Genomic DNA, 24,691 nt, shown 5'->3' with positions numbered 1-24,691 from the left:
ATGGAGGATGTAGAAACAGACTGACAGCTGAGGTGATGGAGCATGTAGAAACAGACTGATGGAGGATGTAGAAACAGACTGAGGTGATGGAGGATGTAGAAACAGACTAACAGAGAGCTGAGGTGATGGATGATGCAGAAACAGACTAAGAAGAGAGCTGAGGTGATGGAGGATGTAGAAACAGACTGATGGAAGATGTAGAAACAGACTGATGGAGGATGTAGAAACAGACTGACAGCTGAGGTGATGGAGGATGTAGAAACAGACTGACAGCTGAGGTGATGGAGGATGTAGAAACAGACTGATGGAGGATGTAGAAACAGACTGATGGAGGATGTAGAAACAGACTGATGGAGGCTGTAGAAACAGTGATGGAGGATGTAGAAACAGACTGACAGCTGAGGTGATGGAGGATGTAGAAACAGACTGATGGAGGATGTAGAAACAGACTGAGGTGATGGAGGATGTAGAAACAGACTGATGGAGGAGTAGAAACAGCTGAGGTGATGGAGGATGTAGAAACAGACTAACAGAGAGCTGAGGTGATGGAGGATGTAGAAACAGACTAATGGAGGATGTAGAAACAGAGATGTGATGGAGGATGTAGAAACAACTGTGATGGAGGAGACAGACTGAGGTGATGGAGGATGTAGAAACAGACTGATGGAGGATGTAGAAACAGACTAATGGAGGATGTAGAGCTGAGGTGATGGAGGATGTAGAAACAGACTGATGTGATGGAGGATGTAGAAACAGACTAACAGAGAGCTGAGGTGATGGAGGATGTAGAAACAGAGGTGATGGAGGAAGAAACAGACAGAGAGCTGAGATGTAGAAACAGACTGATGGAGGATGTAGAAACAGACTAATGGAGGATGTAGAAACAGACTGATGGCTGAGGTGATGGAGGATGTAGAAACAGACTGACAGCTGAGGTGATGGAGCTGATGGAGAATGTAGAAACAGACTGATGGAGGATGTAGAAACAGACTGATGGAGGATGTAGAAACAGACTAACAGAGAGACTGAGGTGATGGAGGATGTAGAAACAGACTGATGGAGGATGAGAAACAGACTGAGGTGATGGAGGATGTAGAAACAGACTGAGGTGATGGAGGATGTAGAAACAGACTGATGGACTGATGGAGGATGTAGAAACAGACTGACAGCTGAGGTGATGGAGGATGTAGAAACAGACTGATGGAGGATGTAGAAACAGACTGAGGTGATGGAGGATGTAGAAACAGACTGATGGAGGATGTAGAAACAGACTGATGGAGGATGTAGAAACAGACTGAGGTGATGGAGGATGTAGAAACAGACTGATGGAGGATGTAGAAACAGACTGAGGTGATGGAGGATGTAGAAACAGACTGATGGAGGATGTAGAAACAGAAACAGACTGAGGTGATGGAGGATGTAGAAACAGACTAACAGAGAGCTGTAGAAACAGACTGAGGTGATGGAGGATGTAGAAACAGAAACAGACTGAGGTGATGGAGGATGTAGAAACAGACTGATGGAGGATGTAGAAACAGACTGATGGAGCTGAGGTGATGGAGGATGTAGAAACAGACTGATGGAGGATGTAGAAACAGACTGAGGTGATGGAGGATGTAGAAACAGACTGATGGAGGATGTAGAAACAGACTGATGGAGGATGTAGAAACAGACTGCTGAGGTGATGGAGGATGTAGAAACAGACTGAGAAACAGACTGAGCTGTGATGGAGGATGGAGGATAGAAACAGACTGATGGAGGATGTAGAAACAGACTGGAGGATGTAGAAACAGACTGGCTGATGGAGGATGTAGAAACAGACTGATGGAGGATGTAGAAACAGACTGAGGTGATGGAGGATGAGAAACAGACTGATGAGAAACATGATGGAGGAACAGAAACAGAGCTGAGGTGATGGAGGATGTAGAAACAGACAGAGAGCTGAGGTGATGGAGGATGTAGAAACAGACTGAGGTGATGGAGGATGTAGAAACAGACTGATGGAGGATGAGAAACAGACTGAGGTGATGGAGGATGTAGAAACAGACTGATGGAGGATGTAGAAACAGACTAACAGAGAGCTGAGGTGATGGAGGATGAAACAGAAACAGCTGAGGTGATGGAGGATGTAGAAACAGACTGATGGAGGATGTAGAAACAGACTAACAGGTGAGGTGATGGAGCATGTAGAAACAGACTGATGGAGGATGTAGAAACAGACTGACAGCTGAGGTGATGGAGGATGTAGAAACAGACTGATGGAGGATGTAGAAACAGAAACAGACTGAGGTGATGGAGGATGTAGAAAAACAGACTGATGGAGGATGTAGAAACAGACTGACAGCTGAGGATGATGGAAACAGGATGTAGAAACAGACTGATGGAGGATGTAGAAACAGACTGATGGAGGATGTAGAAACAGACTGAGGTGATGGAGGATGTAGGACTGATGGAGGATGTAGAAACAGACTGATGGAGGATGATAGAAACAGAAACAGACTGAGCTGAGGAGGATGAGAAACAGACTGGGGTGATGAGGAGAAACAGACTGATGGAGGATGTAGAAACAGACTGACAGCTGAGGTGATGGAGGATGTAGAAACAGACTGAGGTGATGGAGGATGTAGAAACAGACTGATGTGATGGAGGATGTAGAAACATACTGTTGGAGGATGTAGAAACAGACTGAGGTGATGGAGGATGTAGAAACAGACTGATGGAGGATGTAGAAACAGACTGAGGTGATGGAGGATGTAGAAACAGACTAACAGAGAGCTGAGGTGATGGAGGATGTAGAAACAGACTAACAGAGAGCTGAGGTGATGGAGGATGTAGAAACAGACTGATGGAGGATGTAGAAACAGACTGATGGAGGATGTAGAAACAGACTGATGGAGGATGTAGAAACAGACTGATGGAGGATGGAGAAACAGACTGATGGAGGATGTAGAAACAGACTGATGGAGGATGTAGAAACAGACTGATGGAGGATGTAGAAACAGACTGACAGCTGAGGTGATGGAGGATGTAGAAACAGACTGATGGAGGATGTAGAAACAGACTGATGGAGGATGTAGAAACAGACTGAGGTGATGGAGGATGTAGAAACAGACTGATGGAGGATGTAGAAACAGACTGAGGTGATGGAGGATGTAGAAACAGACTGATGGAGGATGTAGAAACAGACTGAGGTGATGGAGGATGTAGAAACAGACTAACAGAGAGCTGAGGGGATGGAGTGTGGGTAATAAGACAGATTGAGGAGAAGCTAAAAGAGGAATGTATTTAATTAGGTTGCTAAGGGAGGCCAAGCCATTGCTGTGATGGGCCAAATGGGGAAGTGTGTGTTTGTGTGCGTGTGTCATTGTGTGTGTGTGTGTGTATCAATGTGTGTATGTAGGTGTATGGCTTGTGTGTGTGTGTATCAATGTATGTATGTAGGTGTATGTCTTGTGTGTGTGTGTGTGTGTATCAATGTGTGTATGTAGGTGTATGTCTTGTGTGTGTGTGTATCAATGTGTGTATGTAGGTGTATGTTATGCTACGTGTCATTGTATGCTGATGATTCATTTATGAGTGAGTGAGTGAGTGAGTGAGTGAGTGAGTGAGTGAGTGAGTGAGTGAGTGAGTGAGTGAGTGGTGAGTGAGTGAGTGAGTGAGTGTGAGAGTGAGAGCCTTATCAATACTGTACAGATACTGTAGTATCTTTAGAATGGAGATGACGGAGGTACTCGTTTTTATTACAACCCCAACATGATTAATTTATTCTGCTCGGAGGTTAAATTGGATTTTGTAAGTGGTGGAACTGGCTTCTAGATTGTCTTTTCCATGATCGGTATCAACACATATTTGATGGATTCTCACTGTGTGCTGTGTGCTGTCTCCCATCCTCAATGTTGTTGACAGTGTAATACTATACCACCTAACACAGCAGCGTTCTTCAGTCCTGATCCTGGATAAATACAGTTTGAAATAGATAAGTGTAGCACTAACACACCTAATTGAACAAACCAAGGGCTTGATGATTAGTTGATAAGTTGAACATTTTGTGCTAGCACTGAGCTGGAACAAAACCCTGCACACCCTATGGGTCTCTGCTCCAGAACCAGGAATCTAATAACACTGGTGTAACAGTTTGTACTCTTGAAAAAAAACACACGTGACTGACCTATTGCCTCTGTTAACAGGGATCTGATGCGGATCGGGGGGACATTGCCTGGCCACCACATGAAGAGCCTGGACAGCAGTCAGAATGACATCGTTCGACAACAGATGAGTGCAACTCTCCCCATAAGGGTCTGAGGTTTGGATCTGGACCAACAGAACAACAAACCAACAAATCAGCAGAGGAAACTGGACCCACTAGAAACTACCTAGGAGCTCTATGTGCAGAACCCAATGAATGAATGGATGACCCATTCCGAGACCAAACAAAAGTGGTCTGCTGTACCTACACAAAACTAACATGGAAAAGGACATCTTGACTTTGGACAGCTTCAGTGGAGCTCTGTTGAGAACAGACTCTTGTGGAGAACTTGTTTATTGGCGGGTGCTCGCACTCAGTATTGACATTTGTGATTTCGAGAACCGTCCATTGACAGAAAGCCAAACTCTCCCTCAGGTTATGTTTGCATGTCTGCATGTGTTTTCTGCTGCCTGGGAAGCGTCCTTTTTGCCAAAGTGATTCCCATGTCTTCCCTGCCTTTATCATTGACTTTGACCACGGATGGGAACAGATAAGGATACTATGTACTGGAAAGATACAGGCGCAATGATGATACAAAAGGGATTGTTCGAATGATGAGTCTTTGAGGATGTATTCTATGGATTCTGAAGGAACGCGGACACCTGAAAAGATTGTATCCGAATGCCCTTGGTCAGAGAACTTGATTGCAGACTTCTATAAGAATTGCTGTTTTTTATTATCTTGTTTTGTCCACTTTCTTTAATTGTGGTCTTTCATGTCAGTGGAAGGTTTCGGTCTCATGATACTGTATGTGTATTTGCGTGTCCCATTCACCTTCCTTGGATAAAGGGGCTGACTGAGTAGGACGTATTTGACTGTAACACAGTACAGGACACACCATCATGTGCATGCCAAATTGGAACTGTTGTGGATGAATGTCATGTGAACAAGAGACAATGGTTCCGCATAACTATTACTCTATTTTCTTACTCTTATTTTATTCAACTATGTCTTGTTTTGGATGCTAAGTTATTACTTATAGTTGAATATAGTATTGCGTTTTCTACAGTAATTGAGGGATATCTTCTTTTTTTTCCACACTTTATCTTAATCCACTAGACAGTGAATTTAATGATTAAACAATATTCAAATATTTTGTGGCAGCTGTAGCTCGTAGGAAAGGTTAATGATGAACCATAGCTACTTCTAGTCACCATTGCTGGCCCACATCACCAGCCTGTCAGTACAGTTGTCAATTCCATTATTCTGGACACGCTACTGATATCTTAGCCTGGGGTTCCAGTCTGTTTGTGCTTTAACCAAATCGTCTCTGTGTTTTTCCACTGTCATGCCGAACATGTTTGGTCTGACACCGATAGTCAGGGAAGCTGGCTAAAGCACATAGAATATGGTACCAGGCTAACTGGCTAACTATGTTGAAGTGTTGGATGTTTTCTTAAGTAAAATGTGTCAAGGATCCCGTGCAAATGACATATGTTGTCATTAAGATGATAACTATGTGACCTCAATATCAACCTGACCCACAAAAAGTTTGAATTATTCAGTGAATTACTCTTGACATGTTTTTTTTTAAGTACGCCAGCTGTCAGTATCTGCCGTGTTATATGATCTCCCCATCCCTACTAAATCCGCTCAGAGTTCATCTTCATTTGGCCCCTCTGACCTCCGTGTGAACCTCCGTATGTTTGTTTGTTGTTGGCAACATCAAAAGAAAAATGACAGTTTAAAGGGGCCATGTACCAGGATAGAAAAATCTATGTGAAATAAGAAAAACAAGGAAATGTCCATCAGGGACTTCTTTCTGTAAGACTAAGGTGTATGGAATTGTACAAAAAAAAGAAGGAAAAAAAGAAACTAGAACAAAATAAGCATTTCTCTCTTAGTATTTTTTCGATAATCATATGCAAATCAATTATTAAAGTGATCTATGGTATTCTCTTTTATTTCTCTGCGGGTCCAGCAGAAAGTCATTCCAGGTCTTCTCTTCTTCCAGTCGTAGGACGAACATAAGGAATAGCAAGTATGTTTTTCTTTTAGAATATCATATTAGTTATGAAACTCATTCACTTTTAAGCTTAATCAAAGACCAGTCCACACAGCTCATTAATTAGTGAGAAAGCAGGACTATAGATTCTTCCTCTGTCATGAGAGAGGCTTCAAGGAAGCGAGATACCCTGACATCATTCCAGCACTGGTAGTGGATCTATGTGCATTTCTTGGCAGCCTGTACACAACCTGTACACAACCTGTATACAACCTGTATACAACCTGTACACGACCTGTACACGACCTGTACACGACCTGTACACGACCTGTATACAACCTGTACATGACCTGTACACAACCTGTATACAACCTGTATACAACCTGTACACGACCTGTATACAACCTGTACACGACCTGTATACAACCTGTACACGACCTGTATACAACCTGTACACAACCTGTATACAACCTGTACACAACCTGTATACAACCTGTATACAACCTGTACACAACCTGTATACAACCTGCACACAACCTGTACACGACCGCATCATGTCACATCGGTCTTGTCTTGCCAATATTGAGGAGCGGTGCTGTCACCTGGCAACACCCTAGAGGTAGACACTTTACTGATGTTCTGTTTTTATTGACTGTGTTAAAACCGACCCACGTGGATGGCCTGGACGGCTAATTTCAGATATTTATCGGGGGGTTTTTGGACCCGATGCTGAGCAAGAAGGCGTATGATAATCTCCCTGAGGAGAGATCGGTGTCCATTCTCCTCCGAATTTGTCCTTGAGAAGATAGACGTACTGCAACCAACACCATATAGTGTCCCAGTTGATTAAGAATGTGGGAATAGGTCATTGAGATGTATGGTTAGATCTGGCATGATTTCCTTCTTCTGTATATCTGAGCTATAATGAGTCTTGTTATAGATATTCTTCTTTTACTGTAGCCCCCAGTACAGGTTGTTCAGGAACATACAGCACTAGACGTAGATGGGAGAAAACCTATTAATATAGATACTGAAGCTGCCATCTTGGCCAGGTCTCCCTTGGAGAAGAGTCTATCTATGTCAATGGGTTAAATAAAGGTTGTGTTAAAGAATGAAGAATAGTATTGTAGGTTTTTGCTGTGTAGAGCTTTGAGTATACAGCACTTCAGTGCATTAGGTGTTGAAGACGAGGGCCTTGACTAACTAATGCCTTCAGCCAGAGCGTATGTTCGATATTGACTGTGTGTAGCGCCGTTGACACGTGGTGTCAGGAGTGGGGTTTCGCATTCTATTTTTCTACAATGAAATCAATGTTGATCCAACACAATATCTCTCAGGACCACCACGGACTAGAAGATAGAAATCTTCAATCTTCCATCACTTAATCTCAATAAAACTGTTTCGGAAACTCGTTTTTTTTTATCCTTCCAATTTAATGCTAGACGACAGCAAACTTCTCAGGAAAGGATGTGACACCATCCCCATATTACAGCCTATTAGGTAATGACAAATCAACTGAGACAGTTCATCTGTAGATTTTAATGAGCGTGCTTGATGGAGTAAGAACGGAGGACGCGGCGCGTAGATGGCAGGCAATTTCCTGCTTGCTTGTCGTATGCTTTTTGATGGCCAGACACTCGTGCAGTAGAACGTCAAATCTCCAGAGTGAGCCATGTGATTACTGGGAGATTAACAACAGGCAAGCTCTTGTACTTACCACTGTGTACATGAGAGTGTGTGTGGGGAAGGATAATCATCCACCCCCACACACACACACACACACAGAGAGAGAGACTAATACATGCACGTACACATGCACATTTGCTTGCGCACACTCCCCCCCACACGCAGCCACACACACACACACTACCCCCCTATCTCTCAGTACCCTCTTCTGATTCTACCCCCCTATCTCTCAGTACCCTCTTCTGATTCCACCCCCTATCTCTCAGTACCCTCTTCTGATTCCACCCCCTATCTCTCAGTACCCTCTTCTGATTCCACCCCCTATCTCTCAGTACCCCTTCTGATTTCACCCCCTATCTCTCAGTACCCTCTTCATTCTCACCCCCTATCTCTCAGTACCCTATTCTGATTCCACCCCCTATCCTCATCTTTCAGATTCCACCCCTATCTTCAGTACCCTCTTCTGATTCCACCCCCTATCTTTCAGTACCCTCTTCTGATTCCACCCCCTATCTCTCAGTACCCTCTTCTGATTCCACCCCCTATCTCTCAGTACCCTGATTCTTCTCAGTATTCCACCCCCCTATCTCTCAGTACCCTCTTCTGATTCCACCCCCTATCTCTCAGTACCCTATTCTGATTCCACCCTATTCTGATTCCCCCTATCTTTCAGTACCCTCTTCTGATTCCACCCCCTATCTTTCAGTACCCTCTTCTGATTCCACCCCCTATCAGTACCCTATTCTCAGTACCCTATCTTCTGATTCCACCCCCTATCTCTCTCAGTACCCTCTTCTGATTCCATTCCCCCCCTATCTTTCAGTACCTATTCTGATTCCACCCCCCTATCTTTCAGATTGATTCCACCCCCTATCTTTCAGTACCCTATTCTGATTCCACCCCCTATCTTTCAGTACCCTATTCTGATTCCACCCCCTATCTTTCAGTACCCTCTTCTGATTCCACCCCACTATCTCTCAGTACCCTATTCTGATTCCACCCCCTATCTTTCAGTACTATCCTCTTCTATCTTTCAGTACCCTATTCTGATTCCACCCCCCTATCTTTCAGTTCCACCCCACTATCTGATTCCACCCCCTATCTCAGTACCCTATTCTGATTCCACCCCCCCTATCTTTCAGTACCCTCTTCTGATTCCACCCCACTATCTCTCAGTACCCTATTCTGATTCCACCCCCTATCTTTCAGTACCCTATCTTCTGATTCCACCCCCTATCTTTCAGTACCCTATTCTGATTCCACACCCCCCTATCTCTCAGTACCCCCTATCATTCAGTACCCTATTCTGATTCCACCCCCTATTCCAACATTCCACCCCCTATCTTTCAGTACCCTATTCTGATTCCACCCCCCCCCTATCTTTCAGTACCCTATTCTGATTCCACCCCCTATCTTTACCCAGTACCCTATTCTGATTCCACCCCACTATCTCTCAGTACCCTATTCTGATTCCCCCCCTATCTTTCAGTACCCTATTCTGATTCCACCCCCTATCTTTCAGTACCCTATTCTGATTCCACCCCCTATTTCAGATTCCACTATCTTTCTACCCTTCTGATTCCACATCCCAGTACCCTATCTCTCAGTACCCTATTCTGATTCCACTATCTCTCAGTACCCTATTCTATCTATTCAGTACCCTGATTCTTCAGTGATTCCACCCCCTATCTCTCAGTACCCTCTTCTGATTCCACCCCCCCTATCTCTCAGTACCCTCTTCTGATTCCACCCCCTATCTCTCAGTACCCTCTTCTGATTCCACCCCCTATCTCTCAGTACCCTCTTCTGATTCCACCCCCTATCTCTCAGTACCCTCTTCTGATTCCACCCCCTATCTTTCAGTACCCTCTTCTGATTCCACCCCACTATCTCTCAGTACCCTATTCTGATTCCACCCCCTATCTTTCAGTACCCTCTTCTGATTCCACCCCACTATCTCTCAGTACCCTATTCTGATTCCACCCCCCCCTATCTTTCACCCTCTTCTGATTACCCTATCCTGATTCCATTCCCCCCCCCTATCTTTCAGTACCCTATTCTGATTCCACCCCCCCCATCTCTTAGTACCCTATTCTGATTCCACCACACCCCCTATCTTTCAGTACCCTATTCCGATTCCACCACACCCCCTATCTTTCAGTACCCTATTCTGATTCCACCCCCCTATCTTTCAGTACCCTCTTCTGATTCCACCCCACTATCTCTCAGTACCCTATTCTGATTCCACCCCCCTATCTTTCAGTACCCTCTTCTGATTCTACCCCTATCTCTCAGTACCCTCTTCTGATTCCACCCCCTATCTCTCAGTACCCTCTTCTGATTCCACCTCCCTATCTCTCAGTACCCTCTTCTGATTCCACCTCCCTATCTCTCAGTACCCTATTCTGATTCCACCCCCCTATCTTTCTGTACCCTCTTCTGATTCCACCCCACTATCTCTCAGTACCCTATTCTGATTCCACCCCCTATCTTTCAGTACCCTCTTCTGATTCCCCCCCTATCTTTCAGTACCATCTTCTGATTACATCCCCACCCCCTATCTTTCAGTATCACCTTTTGGTTCCATCGGTACAGTTTCTGCCTAAGCTCATAGCGCTCATTTGCTATTCTGTCCAAAGCTAGTGTAATGCCTCCAATTACTGCAGGCTGTGCTAGCAGGCAGATTTGAAGCGAGGTTTGGCAGGCAGAGTTTGCTACGCATCAGGGACTTTTAACAGAGTAGTGATTTGCTGCCGGTGAGACGGCCGATGCTGTCTGTGCAGCCTCATCAGTGGAAAACTACCCCCTTTATGTAGAAAATGACAGGCTGTTCGGCTGAAAACTGCCGGGCTAGTCACAAAAAGATCTGCCTTTCAACTGTGCCTGCTATCTCTCATTGGGAGGAAACCTCAACACAGCAGATTGAAGGGTTTATCAAGGAGGATGGGGAAAGTTGACAGGTGAAGTTGTTGGGAAATGACAAAATGATGTTGTGCCATCAATGATCTACATAATGCTGTTACAGTGAAGGCATCACATTGTTCAGCATACTGCACACTCATTTACAAGGTTATTTACCCCAATATTCAGTCAAATAAAATTATATAATTGAGACAAACAAAAATAGTCAAAGCAACGCAGTTCCAAGTCAACTCCACAACTCCCGCCAGTCTTTGTCATTACGCAGTTCCAAGTCAACTCCACAACTCCCGCCAGTCTTTGTCATAATGTCTTTAGCTTCCAGTGTTTTCCAGATTAGCATGACAGTGCACTTTGTGTGCGGCCATTGAGGCTGAAGAGGGTAAGGCCTGTGTGTCTGTTTTGTATAGTTCAGTGTGATGCGATCCACTAAAGGCCTAAAGCCTGCCATTGATTAAATGGGTGTCAATACCCAAGGGCCTGAGTCTGATGGATAGGATGCAGGATACGCATCACAATGTGCCTGGCTACATTCACAAACAGAGAGCCTCGCTCTTCCAATACTGCTCAACTACCCAAGGCCTGTCTGTCTGTCTGTCTGTCTGTCTGTCTGTCTGTCTGTCTGTCTGTCTGTCTGTCTGTCTGTCTGTCTGTCTGTCTGTCTGTCTGTCTGTCTGTCTGTCTGTCTGTCTGTCTGTCTGTCTGTCTGTCTGTCTGTCTGTCTGTCTGTCTGTCTGTCTGTCTGTCTGTCTGTCTGTCTGTCTGTCTGTCTGTCTGTCTGTCTGTCTGTCTGTCTGTCTGTCTGTCTGTCTGTCTGTCTGTCTGTCTGTCTGTCTGTCTGTCTGTCTGTGCCACCCACAGGTGCTTGTGTGTGAATTAATCTGTATTCTAAAATAGATCAATCTGAAGTCATTTGTCTAATTGAACCTGTGTGGTTTGTTAATTGACGGTTGCTCATCATAGCTCGGGGGATGACACTAATTCACTGATCTACACATCATCGCGTGGAGCTGCATCACAAGTATGCCAATCCACTGATGTGAGTTTGAGATGATTGACTCTGACAACACTCGACAAAAATATGCCCTTTAATTGGAGTCATGCAAGCTCAAATCCCTCAAATTTGAGCCATTGGCAACAGTCAAAAATATTGTATATTTCAACTGAAATTCCATAATTTTATTTTACTCTTCAAATTCAGTACTGTCCATGTCTTCGGCTTTCAAAGTACAAGTCTGAACCCTTGAATACAAAGTAAAATATCATAATCTCTGTTTTAACTCTCATTCTGTTAGTGTTCCGCAGATACATTTTATGTGGTGATTTTTACATTTCACTCCACAAAATATGCTAGGGAGATTTTATCAAGTACCACTTTACTTAAACCTAATAGGTATAATGTATTGTGCCGTTATAATGCATTTTACAACATGTCATAAGCATGTATGAACCCATTATACAGTCCTATGTCATCTCATAACATACATGCTTATGTAACAAATAATAACTTATTACAGTGGGTGTCTCTGTGTGTAACAGGACAAATATAAGCACCCCCCCCAAATTGTTATTAGTTAAAAATGAGTAATAACCCATTATTCCTGTCAGCTTTAAGTGTTAAGCAATATACATCCTAGGAAAGAAGTCTTGATTCATGGCTTGTGGTGCCCAGCAGTCATCCCAGTCACAGTGATGGACATTGGCTCAAAAGAAGAACCTACCAAGACAAATTAGCTTGCATGTGGATGGATGAGGGAGAAATGGCAGATTTAGACAGATTATGCATCTAAGTGTTTGCTGATGGGATTGGAAGGTCTCACAAACCTCCTGCTTGCATTACAAACCCCACCAGGGAGGCGAAGGAGAAGGATAGAACAAAGACAAGAGAGAGATAGATGGGTAACATAGGCCTTTGAGCAAACTTTGTTTGATACGGGGGTGATGAGGTCTGAGGTCTCTGAACAGATGGTGAAAATTGGGGAAGAAAGAGAGAAAGTGCAAGGGACTACTAGATATAAAGCATGGGAATATTTCACCAAAAAAACGAATATCTGTAGAATGTAGGCAGCCATAGATCTAAAAGGGTATTTCAAGAGTGTGGCCAGAGGGCATGATGACTCTTTGTAATGTGAACAGACTGGCACGGCTCTGGGAACCATTTCAACAAGATTTATATTAAAAATACAAGGAGAGAAAGGCAAACAGATTACCCGAACCAACAAAAAAGTATTGATGTAGAGACGCGTTTACCATAGCAACAAAGCCCCTTCAAATTACTTTTTTGGGTTGTTTGGTTCATACAGGTATTTATAGGCAACCTTTGGCATTTTCTGAACATTTGATTCCTGAAACTAATAAACACAAAGGCATACCATGGCAGATTCTTATTATCTGAAACTACCTGGTATATGTGAAATAGATGGGCCTGTCGAGCGTTTGATGGGCTGGCTCCAAATCCCACATGCTTATACTGCCTTGTCTTGCTCTCAAGTAATCATCCCCATGGAAACACCTGACACCAACAATTTATTACACACCCATAGAACTCCAGCTAGCATATACACAACACGACACCAGTTTTAACTTTTAGAACCCCTAGCTGACAAATGACTTCACGGGAGTATAACGATGCATACGGCTCACTCCAATCCAATCACAACGACCTTGTTAACGTGTCAGCTAGTTGGCGCATGCCACTATGTGCGATGCATCATTTGTCATTGACGGACATGAGCGGTTATAAATGATTGTGCCAGGCGGCATGTGATGAATAAGAATGTCCTCTCTTGATTTTCTAGTGTACTGTTACCCATGACGACCGTTCAGTTCTGTTAAATCGAGTACAGGCTTAACTGAATGAAAAACAAGGACAGAATGCAATATGGGATTTTATTGAATAGTTTGGGGTATGGCCTCTTCTCTGAGGATTGCTCCTCGGAGCCAGATGCTGATGACAGGTTGTCTTATGCTAGGAAGCTGGCATCGAACCCCTATATTCATGTAAATACCTGCTATGCCGATGTGGTAACGTGATAAACACTACTGTATGAATACCTGCTATGCTGATGAGGTAACATGAGAAATACTACTGTATGAATACCTGCTATGCTGATGAGGTAACATGAGAAATACTACTGTATGGATACCTGATATGCCCGTGCGATAGGAAGTGATGTGAATTATATTGTGTTTACTAGATGAATTTAAAAGTGACAAGCCATTCAGACCAGCATTCCTGATTCAACCTTCGTAAACCACATTTGTCAGTTTTGAAGTGCAATGTATCTTGAGGCTAACCTCTGTAATTGAATAGAGCTTGTTCTTTGTAAGAGTACTAGGAGTGAGTAGTGCACAACGCTCTATCATAGACCACAGCAGAGTTCATTATCCTCATTGTGTTTGTGTGTAATAATTCTAATTTGGTGGGTGCTTATATTTGTCCAAATGCACATATGTATGAATGGGAAATGTTTTTGTTTTTTTTCCCCCCTGAGACATCCTAGAAGAGTGGGATCACGGCCCGGGTCTACTATTATCAACTGCTAGCCTGGAGCAAATAGGGTTAAGTGCCCTGCTCAAGGGCACATCAACAGATTTTTCATATTGTTGGCTCGGGGATTCGAACTGGCAACCTTTCAGTTACTGGCCCAATGCTCTAATCACTAGGCTACCTGCCACTCTATCTTCAAATATTGCACATGGAAGTACCTTTATTTAACTAGGCAAGTCAGTGAAGAACAAATTCTTAGTTCACAATGACGGCCTACCCCGGCCAAACCCTCCCCTAACCAGGACGACGCTGGGCCAAATGTGTGCCACCCTATAGGACTCCTGATCACAGCCAGTTGTGATATAGACCTGGATCAAACCAGGGTCTGTAGTGACGCCTCTAGTACTGAGATGCAGTGCCTTAGACCGCTGCGCCACTCGAGAGCCTAAAACATTCTGAACTGAATATCTCAGCTAGTCAAACTGTACAGAAGATACATCCTTAATGGCTCCATCAAAGGAGGATCAAAATAAGGGATTTAGTCCGGGTTAACAGAGGGTGTGTGTGGATAGGAGTTCTTCTTCTCTAAACTCCAGTGATAGGAGTTCTTCTTCTCTAAACTCCAGTGATAGGAGTTCTTCTTCTCTAAACTCCAGTAATAGGAGTTCTTCTTCTATAAACTCCAGTGATAGAAGTTCTTCTTCTCTAAACTCCAGTGATAGGAGTTCTTCTTCTCTAAACTCCAGTGATAGGAGTTCTTCTTCTCTAAACTCCAGTGATAGGAGTTCTTCTTCTCTAAACTCCAGTGATAGAAGTTCTTCTTCTCTAAACTCCAGTGATAGGAGTTCTTCTTCTCTAAACTCCAGTGATAGGAGTTCTTCTTCTCTAAACTCCAGTAATAGGAGTTATTCTTCTATAAACTCCAGTGATAGAAGTTCTTCTTAAACTCAGTGAAACAGTGATAGTTATTCTTCTCTAAACTCCAGTGATAGTTATTCTTCTCTAAACTCCAGTGATAGGAGTTCTTCTTCTATAAACTCCAGTGATAGTTATTCTTCTCTAAACTCCAGTGATAGTTATTCTTCTCTAAACTCCAGTGATAGCAGTTCTTCTTCTCTAAACTCCAGCGTGCTTCTCATTCCTTCGTCCCTGCGACCAGTAGCCATGGCAACAGCTAGATGGAGGAAAGAGCACCCATGATAAGGGATGAAAGAAAGGGATGAAGGGGTCGACAGATCGTTTGGGGAAGACTGACCCTTCTGTTGAGGACCTGTCTCGTCTGGTAAATTAATACCGAACGCAATTGGAGTATAGAGCTGGACAGTTTCTGTCCCCAAACGGCCTCGGGGGGCAATTTAACACATCTCATAAGACAAGTTTGTTAACCACACAGACACTTCTGAGGCAATTAACACAAGTCTCTCTCGGTGGGTCTTTCTCACTTTACTCATCGAGAGTGAAGTTGCCACTACTTTGTTTTTTGCTCACGCAAAAACACTCTTTGCAAGCCAACCTACTTTACATGATACGACTCACTCCTCTTGGAATAATTGCTGTTCACAAACAATAACAACAACAAAATAGTGAGGGAAATTTGGGTACACCAAAAACTTTAAAAATCAAAATCAAAGCTACCTTGGATTAGAAGCCACTGGAATTGTTACAGCTCCTCACTTCATTTTGGTTGTTGTTGTATTCACACTGCCAAAGAGGCTGCTTGTATGCTTCAGTATTTACTTAGGTCTTAAAGGCTGCCTCAGAGGCAACTTGACAGATGTGGGGTGTGATTGGACAAACAACATTTGTTTTTCGCAGCAGTGAATCGGGCTGAGTGTGCCTAACTAGGCAAAATGGCCGCTAATTGAGCTCCAGCTGTATGTAACGAGATATGAGTCTACTTCCCTGAAACACTACGAGCTCTGAGATTCATTCTCTATTCTTCTACCCCCCACCTCCTCCTCCCAGTAATGAGTGCTGGGGAATAGACTGGAGTACAGCAGAGAGGGATGTTGTACTTTGTTTCTTGCTATTCGCTTGAACAACTCAGTGCTGCAAGTATATTTTATTGCCTATGCGAGTTTCTGCCCTGGAAACTCCCATTTTAATAAAATATTAGTTCTATAAAATTAAGGAAGGATTATTTTAATCCATGGATATATTAAAGTTCCAATGCAACCGTTTTCATCTCAACATCAAATCATTTCTGGGTAACAATTAAGTACTGTACCTTACTGCGCTTGTTTTCAATTAAAACTGTCAAACTAAACAAAAATTGCTTCTTAGCAAAGAACAATTTCTCAAGCTAAAATGTTGCTAGGACTATCTGGGAATAGTCTGAGTGGGGAGAGGAAAACTGAAAAGTAGCTGTTATTGACAGAGAGGTTTGGAACTCTCTTATTGGTCTATGAACTAATTTAGTGGCTGGTGATGTTACCAGGCAGGCCTAAACACAACCCTACCAAAAAAGGCTGAAATGTCAAGCGGTCTTTTCAAACAGCTCTCATACTCAATAAGGGCATTTTTTTCAAATTTCTTAAAAACTTAAAAACAGAAATACCTTAGTATTCAGACCCTTTGCTATGAGACTCGAAGTTGAGCTCAGGTGCATCCTGTTTCCATTGATCATCCTTGAGGTGTTTCTACAACTTGATTGGAGTCCCCCTGTGATAGATTACAATTGATTGAACATGATTTAGAAAGGCACACACCTGTCTATATGAAGTCCCAAAGTTGACAGTGCATGTCAGAGCAAAAACCAAGCCATGAGATCGAAGGAATTGTCCGTAGAGCTCCGAGACAGGATTGTGGCTAGGCACATATCTGGGGTGGGGTACCAAAACATTTCCGCAACATTGAAGGTCCCCAAGAACACAGTGGCCTCCATCATTCTTAAATGGAAGATGTTTGGAACCATCAAAACTTCTTAGAGCTGGCCGCCCAACCAAACTGAGCAATCGGGGGAGAAAGGCCTTGGTCAGGGAGGTGACCATGAACCCAATGGTCACTTTGACAGAGTTCCAGAGTTCCTCTGTGGAGATGGGAGAACCTTCCAGAAGGACAACCATCTCTGCAGCACTCCACCAATCAGGCCTTGATAGTAGACTGGCCAGACAAAATCCACTCCTCAGTACATGACAGCTCGCTTGGAGTTTACCAAAAGGCATCTAAAGGACTCTCAGACCATTAGACACTGGTCTGATGAAACCAAGATTGAACTCTTTGGCCTGAATGCCAAGCGTCACATCTGGAGGAAACCTGGCACCATCCCTACGGTGAACTATGGTGGTGTCAGCATCATTCTATGGGGATATTTTTCACCTATATAGCCTTAACCGTATAATTGATGATATACTGTACGGCCTATAACGTGCATTTAATTTGCTCTGTTAAACTTGGTAGTAGTCAGTGACAAATATCAAAGCTAAGCAGGGCTTGATTAAAACCCTGGATGGGAGACCACATAGATGGCTGTAGATAGATCAACTCTCTAGTAGTAGGAGGTACTGCCCAGCCTATTGTTTATTTTCTGATAGATGATATAACTTTGAAGATCTGACATTGTTTCAAAGATACAAATTCAACATATTTTATACAAGGTTTGTCTATGTTTAAAATACTTACTATGTTGACATAATCCTGTGGTTGAACACTCGAAACAACAGTTTATTGTTGATTACTTTTTTGATTACTTTTTTCAAATCCAAATGACATTTAAACAATGTTGATTAAACCAGTTTGTGCCCAGTGGTAGGTTGAATCACTGTTTTCACGTCATTTCACTGAAAATACGTTGACCCAACATGGAATAGACGTTGAATTGACATCTGTGCTTAATGGGTTATCATCATTTTCACAATTTCACAGTATTATTCCAGCCTCATATTGTTGAAATGTATAAAACACAGGAAAAAATCATGTTGTTGACTGCACTGGGCCTTTAAATATGTATATTTAAATAGTATACTTAAAATAACTTTCATGTTTGCAAAAGAGGGAGAAGATTAGACGCTTTGGATTACGCGCAGGTTGAACTTGAATAACAAAACTATGAATAATTCATTTTCAAAGGATGCATCCACACAGCTTCTTAGGGTTGACTGAAGATAACATGCTCTTCTCTCACATTTCACAGAAAATAGCTGTTAAAAACTGACATTCTCAACTGAACCCCCACAAGTTAAATCGGTTTGGTTACTAGGGTTCTTGAAGGATGACATTTTCTGTGCGTCTCTTCTGTCTTTGTCATCAAAGTGTTGGCGAATTCTCTCTAATCTTATTCCGTAGTTAGAGCCACAAAGAAGCCTTTACAGGAGTTGGTGTGAACAAAGCCCTCGACATTAAAGAAGATGATGTGCTCCAAATGGCACCTTATTCCCTATATAGTGCAATACTTCGGGTGAAAAGTAAGTCAAGGAAAAGGGGGATACCTAGTCAGTTGTCCAACTGGACGTATTCAACTGAAGTAGTGCACTACTTCGGATCAAAAGTAGTGCACTATTTCGGGTCAAAAGTAAGTAAAGGAAAAGGGGGATACATAGTCAGTTGTCCAACTGGATGTATTCAACTGAAGTAGTACACTACTTCGGATCAAAAGTAGTGCACTATGTAGGGAATAGGGTGCCATGTGGGATGCAACGTGAGACACAGTCCAGGAAGGGGTTTTGGGCTGAGAGTCACTGGCTTTATCAATAAGTGCATTGAGGATGTCGTCCCCACAGTGACAGTACGTACATACCCCAACCAGAAGCCATGGATTACAGGCAACATTCGCATTGAGCTAAAGGGTAGAGCTGCCACTTTCAAGGAGCAGGACTCTAACCCGGAAGCTTATAAGAAATCACGCTATGCCCTCCGATGAACCATCAAACAGGCAGTGTCAATACAGGACTAAGATCGAATCGTACTACACCAGCTCCGAAACTTGCAAACCCTTACATACCACAAAGGGAAGCACAGCCGTGAGCTGCCCAGTGACATAAGCCTACCAGACGAGCTAAATAACTTCTATGCTCGCTTCGAGGCAAGTAACACCGAAACATGCATGAGAGCATCAGCTGTTCCGGACGACTGTGTGATCCCGCTGTCCGCAACTGATGTGAGTAAGACCTTTAAACAGGTCAACATTCACAAGGCCGCAGGGCCAGACGGATTACCAGGACGTGTACTGATCCACAGATGATGCAATCTCTATTGCACTCCACACTGCCCTTTCACACCTGGACAAAAGGAACACCTATGTGAGAATGCTATTCATTGACTACAGCTCAGCGTTCAACACCATAGTTCCCTCAAAGCTCATCACTAAGCTAAGTACCCTGGGACTAAACACCTCCCTCTGCAACTGGATCCTGGACTTCCTGACGGGCCCCCCTCAGGCGGTAAGGGTAGGTAACAACACATCCGCCACTCTGATCCTCAACACGGGGGCCCCTCAGGGCTGCGTGCACAGTCCCCTCCTGTACTCGCTGTTCACTCATGACTGCACGGCCAGGCATGACTCCAACACCATCATTAAGTTTGCTGATGACAGTGGTAGGCCTGATCACCGACAACGATGAGACAGCCTATAGGGAGGAGATCAGAGACCTGACCATGTGGTGCAAGGACAACAACCTCTCCCTCAATGTGATCAAGACAAAGGAGATGATTGTGGACTGTAGGAAAAGGAGGACCGAGCATGCCCCCATTCTCATCAACGGGGCTGCAGGTTGAGCGCTTCAAGTTCATTGGTGTCAACATCACCAACAAACTAACGTGGTCCAAGCACATCAAGACAGTCGTGAAGAGGGCACAACAAAACCTATTCCCCCTCAGGAGACTGAAAAGACTTGGCATGGGTCCTCAGATCCTCAAAATGTTTTACAGCTGCATCACCGAGAGCATCCTGACGGGTTGCATCGCTACCTGGTATGGCAACTGCTCGGCCTCCGCCTGCAAGGCACTACAGAGGGTAGTACGTACGGCCCAGTACATCACTGGGGCCAAGCTTCCTGCCATCCAGGACCTCTATACCATGCGGTATCAGAGGAAGGCCCTAAAGGTCCAGCCACCCTAGCCATAGACTGTTCTCTCTGCTACCGCACAGCAAGCGGTACAGGAGTGCCAAGTCTAGCTCCAAGAGGCTTCTAAACAGCATCTACCACCAAGCCATAAGACTCCTGAACAGCTAATCAAATGGCTACCCAGACTATTAGACTATGCCCTCCCCCCTCTTCTACACTGCTGCTACTCTCTGTTATTAACTATGCATAGTCACTTTAATAACTCTACCTACATGTACATATTACCTCAATTACCTCGACACCGGTGCCCCACACATTGACCCTGTATCGGTATCCCCTGTATGTAGCCAGCCTATAGGTCTGTGTTATTTAAACCATCTCTTGAATTATTTCTTATTCTTATCTCTTACTTTTTTTGTTGGTATTTTCTTAAAACTGCATTATTGGTTAAGGGCTTGTAAGTAAGCATTTCACTCTAAGGTCTACACCTGTTCTATTCGGCGCATGTGACAATTTGATTTGATTTGAGAATCTGTATCTTAAATTCATATAATTTTATGGGATAGGCGCTGCAAAAATGTATGGTATATAAACACATAGTTTAACTATAAAAGATGACTGATTATGTGTACTATTTAAACTTAATATTACTATCTTAACTTTGATGAATGTTTGACACTAGGCTTTACAACACTGCTTTTTTTATTTTACTAGGAAAGTCAGTTAAGAACAAAATCTTATTTTCAATGACGGCCTAGGAACAGTGGGTTAACTGCCTGTTCAGGGGCAGAAAGACCGATTTGTACCTTGTTAGCTCGGGGATATGAACTTGCAACCTTTCGGTTACTAGTCCAACGCTCTAACCACTAGGCTACCCTGCTACCCCAATGTATTCCATAATAGACACATTTATAGGTAGCTGTCAAAATATAGGAAACACCAACATAAAGTTAGTATAGATTCTACAAGTGTCTGGAACTCTATTGGAGGGATGTGACACCATTCTTCCATGAGAAATTCCATAATTAGGTGTTTTGATGGTGGTGATGGAAAACGCTGTCTCAGACGCCACTCCAGAATCTCCCATTAGTCCTCAATTGGATTGAGATCTGGTGACTTTGACACACACACACACAGACAGACAAACAAACACACATACATACACACACACACCCTTTAAAACCCCTAAGCTCCTTTGAGACTCCTCTTTCAAAGTCACTGAAATCTCTTCTTCATGGTAGCCAAAATAATTGGCATCTGGGCATTTTTATACGTGACCCTAAGCATGATGAGATGTTTATTGCTTAATTAACTCAGGAACCACACCTGTGTGGAAGCACCTGCTTTCAATATACTTCATATCTCTCATTTACCGAAGTGTTTATTTTATTTGGGCAGTTACCTGTAGATTAATGATTAACAAACACATTGAGGCCTATTTAGAACAGGTGGCATATAGGGGGTCGTATTCATCCTTTATATTGTTTCCACTTTTTCCTGTCGTTCTCATTCATACTGACAATACTGCTTCAGTGGGTGAAAGAAATACCATGGTGTTAGTTTCTTTGTAATGCTGCATAATTAATTGCATTGCATTGCATTGCTATTAGAGTACATAAAACAATCTCACATTTGTCCTTTTTAAAAAACCAACAAAACATCAAATGTAAGGTGGCCCGAAATTGCTGTATATCACATAACCATGTGGGTTTGCTGTCTTTAATCTAATGTCAATATTTAATCGTCCTTTAAACGCAGAAGCTAAGCCTCCATAATGTACCCAGGAGCAGATGTTCTGTAATTTCGCCTCTCGGCATTCCCAGTAAACACATATATCTGATCAATCAGAAATAACCTTTAAATTATCTCACTGATACTTCATTTATTTATTTAACCTCAGCTAAGTCATAGTACCATGTTCTGAATTTGAGTTAAAGTTAAGGTTAAGGGGACACATGATTTGATTAGGAGGAAGGGTCTCGCCAGCGAGGACCCGGGATTGGGTTGTTTTTCCCCTGACTCCCCTCATTGCATTTTTATTGAACCGTTCTACCCATATCTCTGACAAATATAAATATGGTCATAAGATTAGACCCACCCGTTGTATAAATGGTCTGTCGTGGAAATTCTACGCAGGGACACTCGAAGTCAATCTTAAATTAATCGTTGTTTATTATCAGTGCGCTGGAGAGGTTCCAAACTCAATGCACCAAGTACACATGTCCATCAGGAGGATATTTCAAACATTTCTAACGTTTGTTGAAACAAGTTCGCAATGGGTTTTTCGCTACATTTCTTATCAAGGTGGGTTGTGTTTGGGTGCTGAGGTGTGTGTGGTAAAAATCGTAGGGTAAAAACAAATAAAATGGCCTGGCCTTAATTTGGGAGATCCTTTCACAGCTGGATCCGGGCACCTTTACACTGTACAGTAGTAAAGGGGCTGCAGGTAGCCTAGTGGTTACAGCATTGGACTAGTAACCACAAGGTTGCAATATTGAATCCCTGAGCTGACAAGGTACAAATCTGTCATTCTGCCCCTGAACAGGCAGTTAACCCACTGTTCTTAGCCCGTCATTGAAAATAAGAATTTGTTCTTAACTGACTTGCCTAGTTAAATAAAGTGTTTTACTTAAGTCACTGGTGCTACCCAAACAAGAGAATTGAATAATAAATTGTCAGAAATGTGTCTTATTCAATTATTTTGTCCCAAATTTCCGCACTGTTTCCCTTACAGCCTGTTTGAGTTCAGTGTGTACTGACGGCTATCTATTGTTCCACAGGAAGCTTATCTCTAACCCAAACACCAGATGGTGGCCTTATACCTCTGTTCGTCATGTGACCTTGTATTTAAATGTACTTCTTCAAATTACTAAGATATTGCATTATTAGAGTGCTATCTGAAAGCCAATTACCATTCACTTTGTTTCTTTCACTAGTCTCCATATCTGTTTCCTTCATCTAGGACTCCCTTCATCCCAATAGGAAGACATTCTCACACCTTCTACTTCCTGTACATATATAATAAGCGTAGATAATATTATAGATTGAAAAACTAAGCTCACAGAACAGGTTGGGGTGTTCATTATTTTCCCTATATAAATATACTTAGGTATTCACATACACACCACTCCATATGTATCTTAAACGGTTCTTTAGCCTACCAGAGACTATGGTACAGTGATCCCAGACCACATAGACAATTCCAGAAATGTCTATAGACCACTACGTCCTATACATATAAATGTATTTATATAGCCCTTCGTACATCAGCTGATATCTCAAAGTGCTGTACAGAAACCCAGCCTAAAACCCCAAACAGCAAGCAATGCAAGTGTAGAGGCATTTTTAATCCATTTATTATCCATTTTTTTGTTAACCAAATCTCATTATCCAAATTTCAATCTTAACAGTAATAATTTCAATCGATTTATTATCCAAATTTCAATCAAGCTTAATATGTCATATCTCAGAACTTTCAGAACTAAAGATTTTCTTGGCGTTACTTGCTATGCAACATATGTTAGTGGCTGCAGACCATGTAGACACTTCTCTTATAAATGCCTACACAGCTGTCAGCGGGGCTTTCCATGGTACCGTTACACCCTCGTTCTAGTCTTCTCATAAGACTAGTGAATAGCCTGCTCTCTATAGGACTATGGGTACCTTTTTATGTGTTACTCGCCTTAATCGTGTTGGTCATAATTGCTTGGGGACACAATATATTAGTCCTAATTTTAACATGCACTATTACAAACCTACCATCAAACCTTATAACCATCAGAGGGACAACACATCAATAGACTTCATGGAATATAATACATGTTAAATGTTTATTTATTTATTCCTACAACATCACAGGGTATCAGCAAGACCATCTTGAACATATTTGCACACAGTCTTTAAACATTGGATTTATGTTTGCAATAAATATCCCATGAGCCGTAAAGCCCTAGAGGCAAACATAAAAGTAGCAAGGTCGTCTTTACTTTGGTCTGGAAAATGTACTACCAGGTCAACATCTCTGTCTCCAATTACCCACTAACTGCTGTCTGAGCTCACATGGCCTTCCTAGTAGATCCACACAAGCAGACAGTTTATATCAAAGTAATGAGAGAATTTATAATCAGGTACTCTAGGAAGGAGTTAAAGTAAGGACATACTATTTAAAAGTTTAGTATGCTGTTTTAAATATGTACAACATACATGCTTTTGACAACAAATTCTTCCTAGTAACAGGTTAATTAAGAGTTTAAATTCACTGCATTTAAAAAAAAATGATTTTAACACTTCAAGTATCTGCACTTCCCTTTTTTTAATGATTTTTTTAGCCTATACAGATGTAGGATCTTAATTTGATCCAGTTTGCTGCAGCAGGAAAATAATCATGTAGCAACAGGAAATGT

The 24,691-nt window shown here is 42.6% G+C and overlaps 1 protein-coding gene across 1 annotated transcript in view; it reads left to right on the top strand.

The window, feature by feature from the left end:
* Window positions 1-6,140, top strand: part of LOC124042087 (ephrin type-B receptor 3-like) — an 88,311-nt gene extending 82,171 nt beyond the window's left edge. The window contains exon 15 of the mRNA XM_046360411.1: window positions 4,188-6,140. Coding sequence (XP_046216367.1) covers window positions 4,188-4,302 — 115 coding nt within the window. The 3' untranslated portion in view covers window positions 4,303-6,140. The remainder of the gene's footprint in view (window positions 1-4,187) is intronic.
* Window positions 6,141-24,691: the final 18,551 nt, after the last annotated feature.

This window comes from Oncorhynchus gorbuscha, linkage group LG08 (genome assembly GCF_021184085.1).
Source record: "Oncorhynchus gorbuscha isolate QuinsamMale2020 ecotype Even-year linkage group LG08, OgorEven_v1.0, whole genome shotgun sequence".
Lineage (NCBI taxonomy): Eukaryota > Metazoa > Chordata > Actinopteri > Salmoniformes > Salmonidae > Oncorhynchus > Oncorhynchus gorbuscha.
Note: the sequence above shows the minus strand (reverse complement) of the source record. Positions and strands in the feature narration are given on the sequence as shown.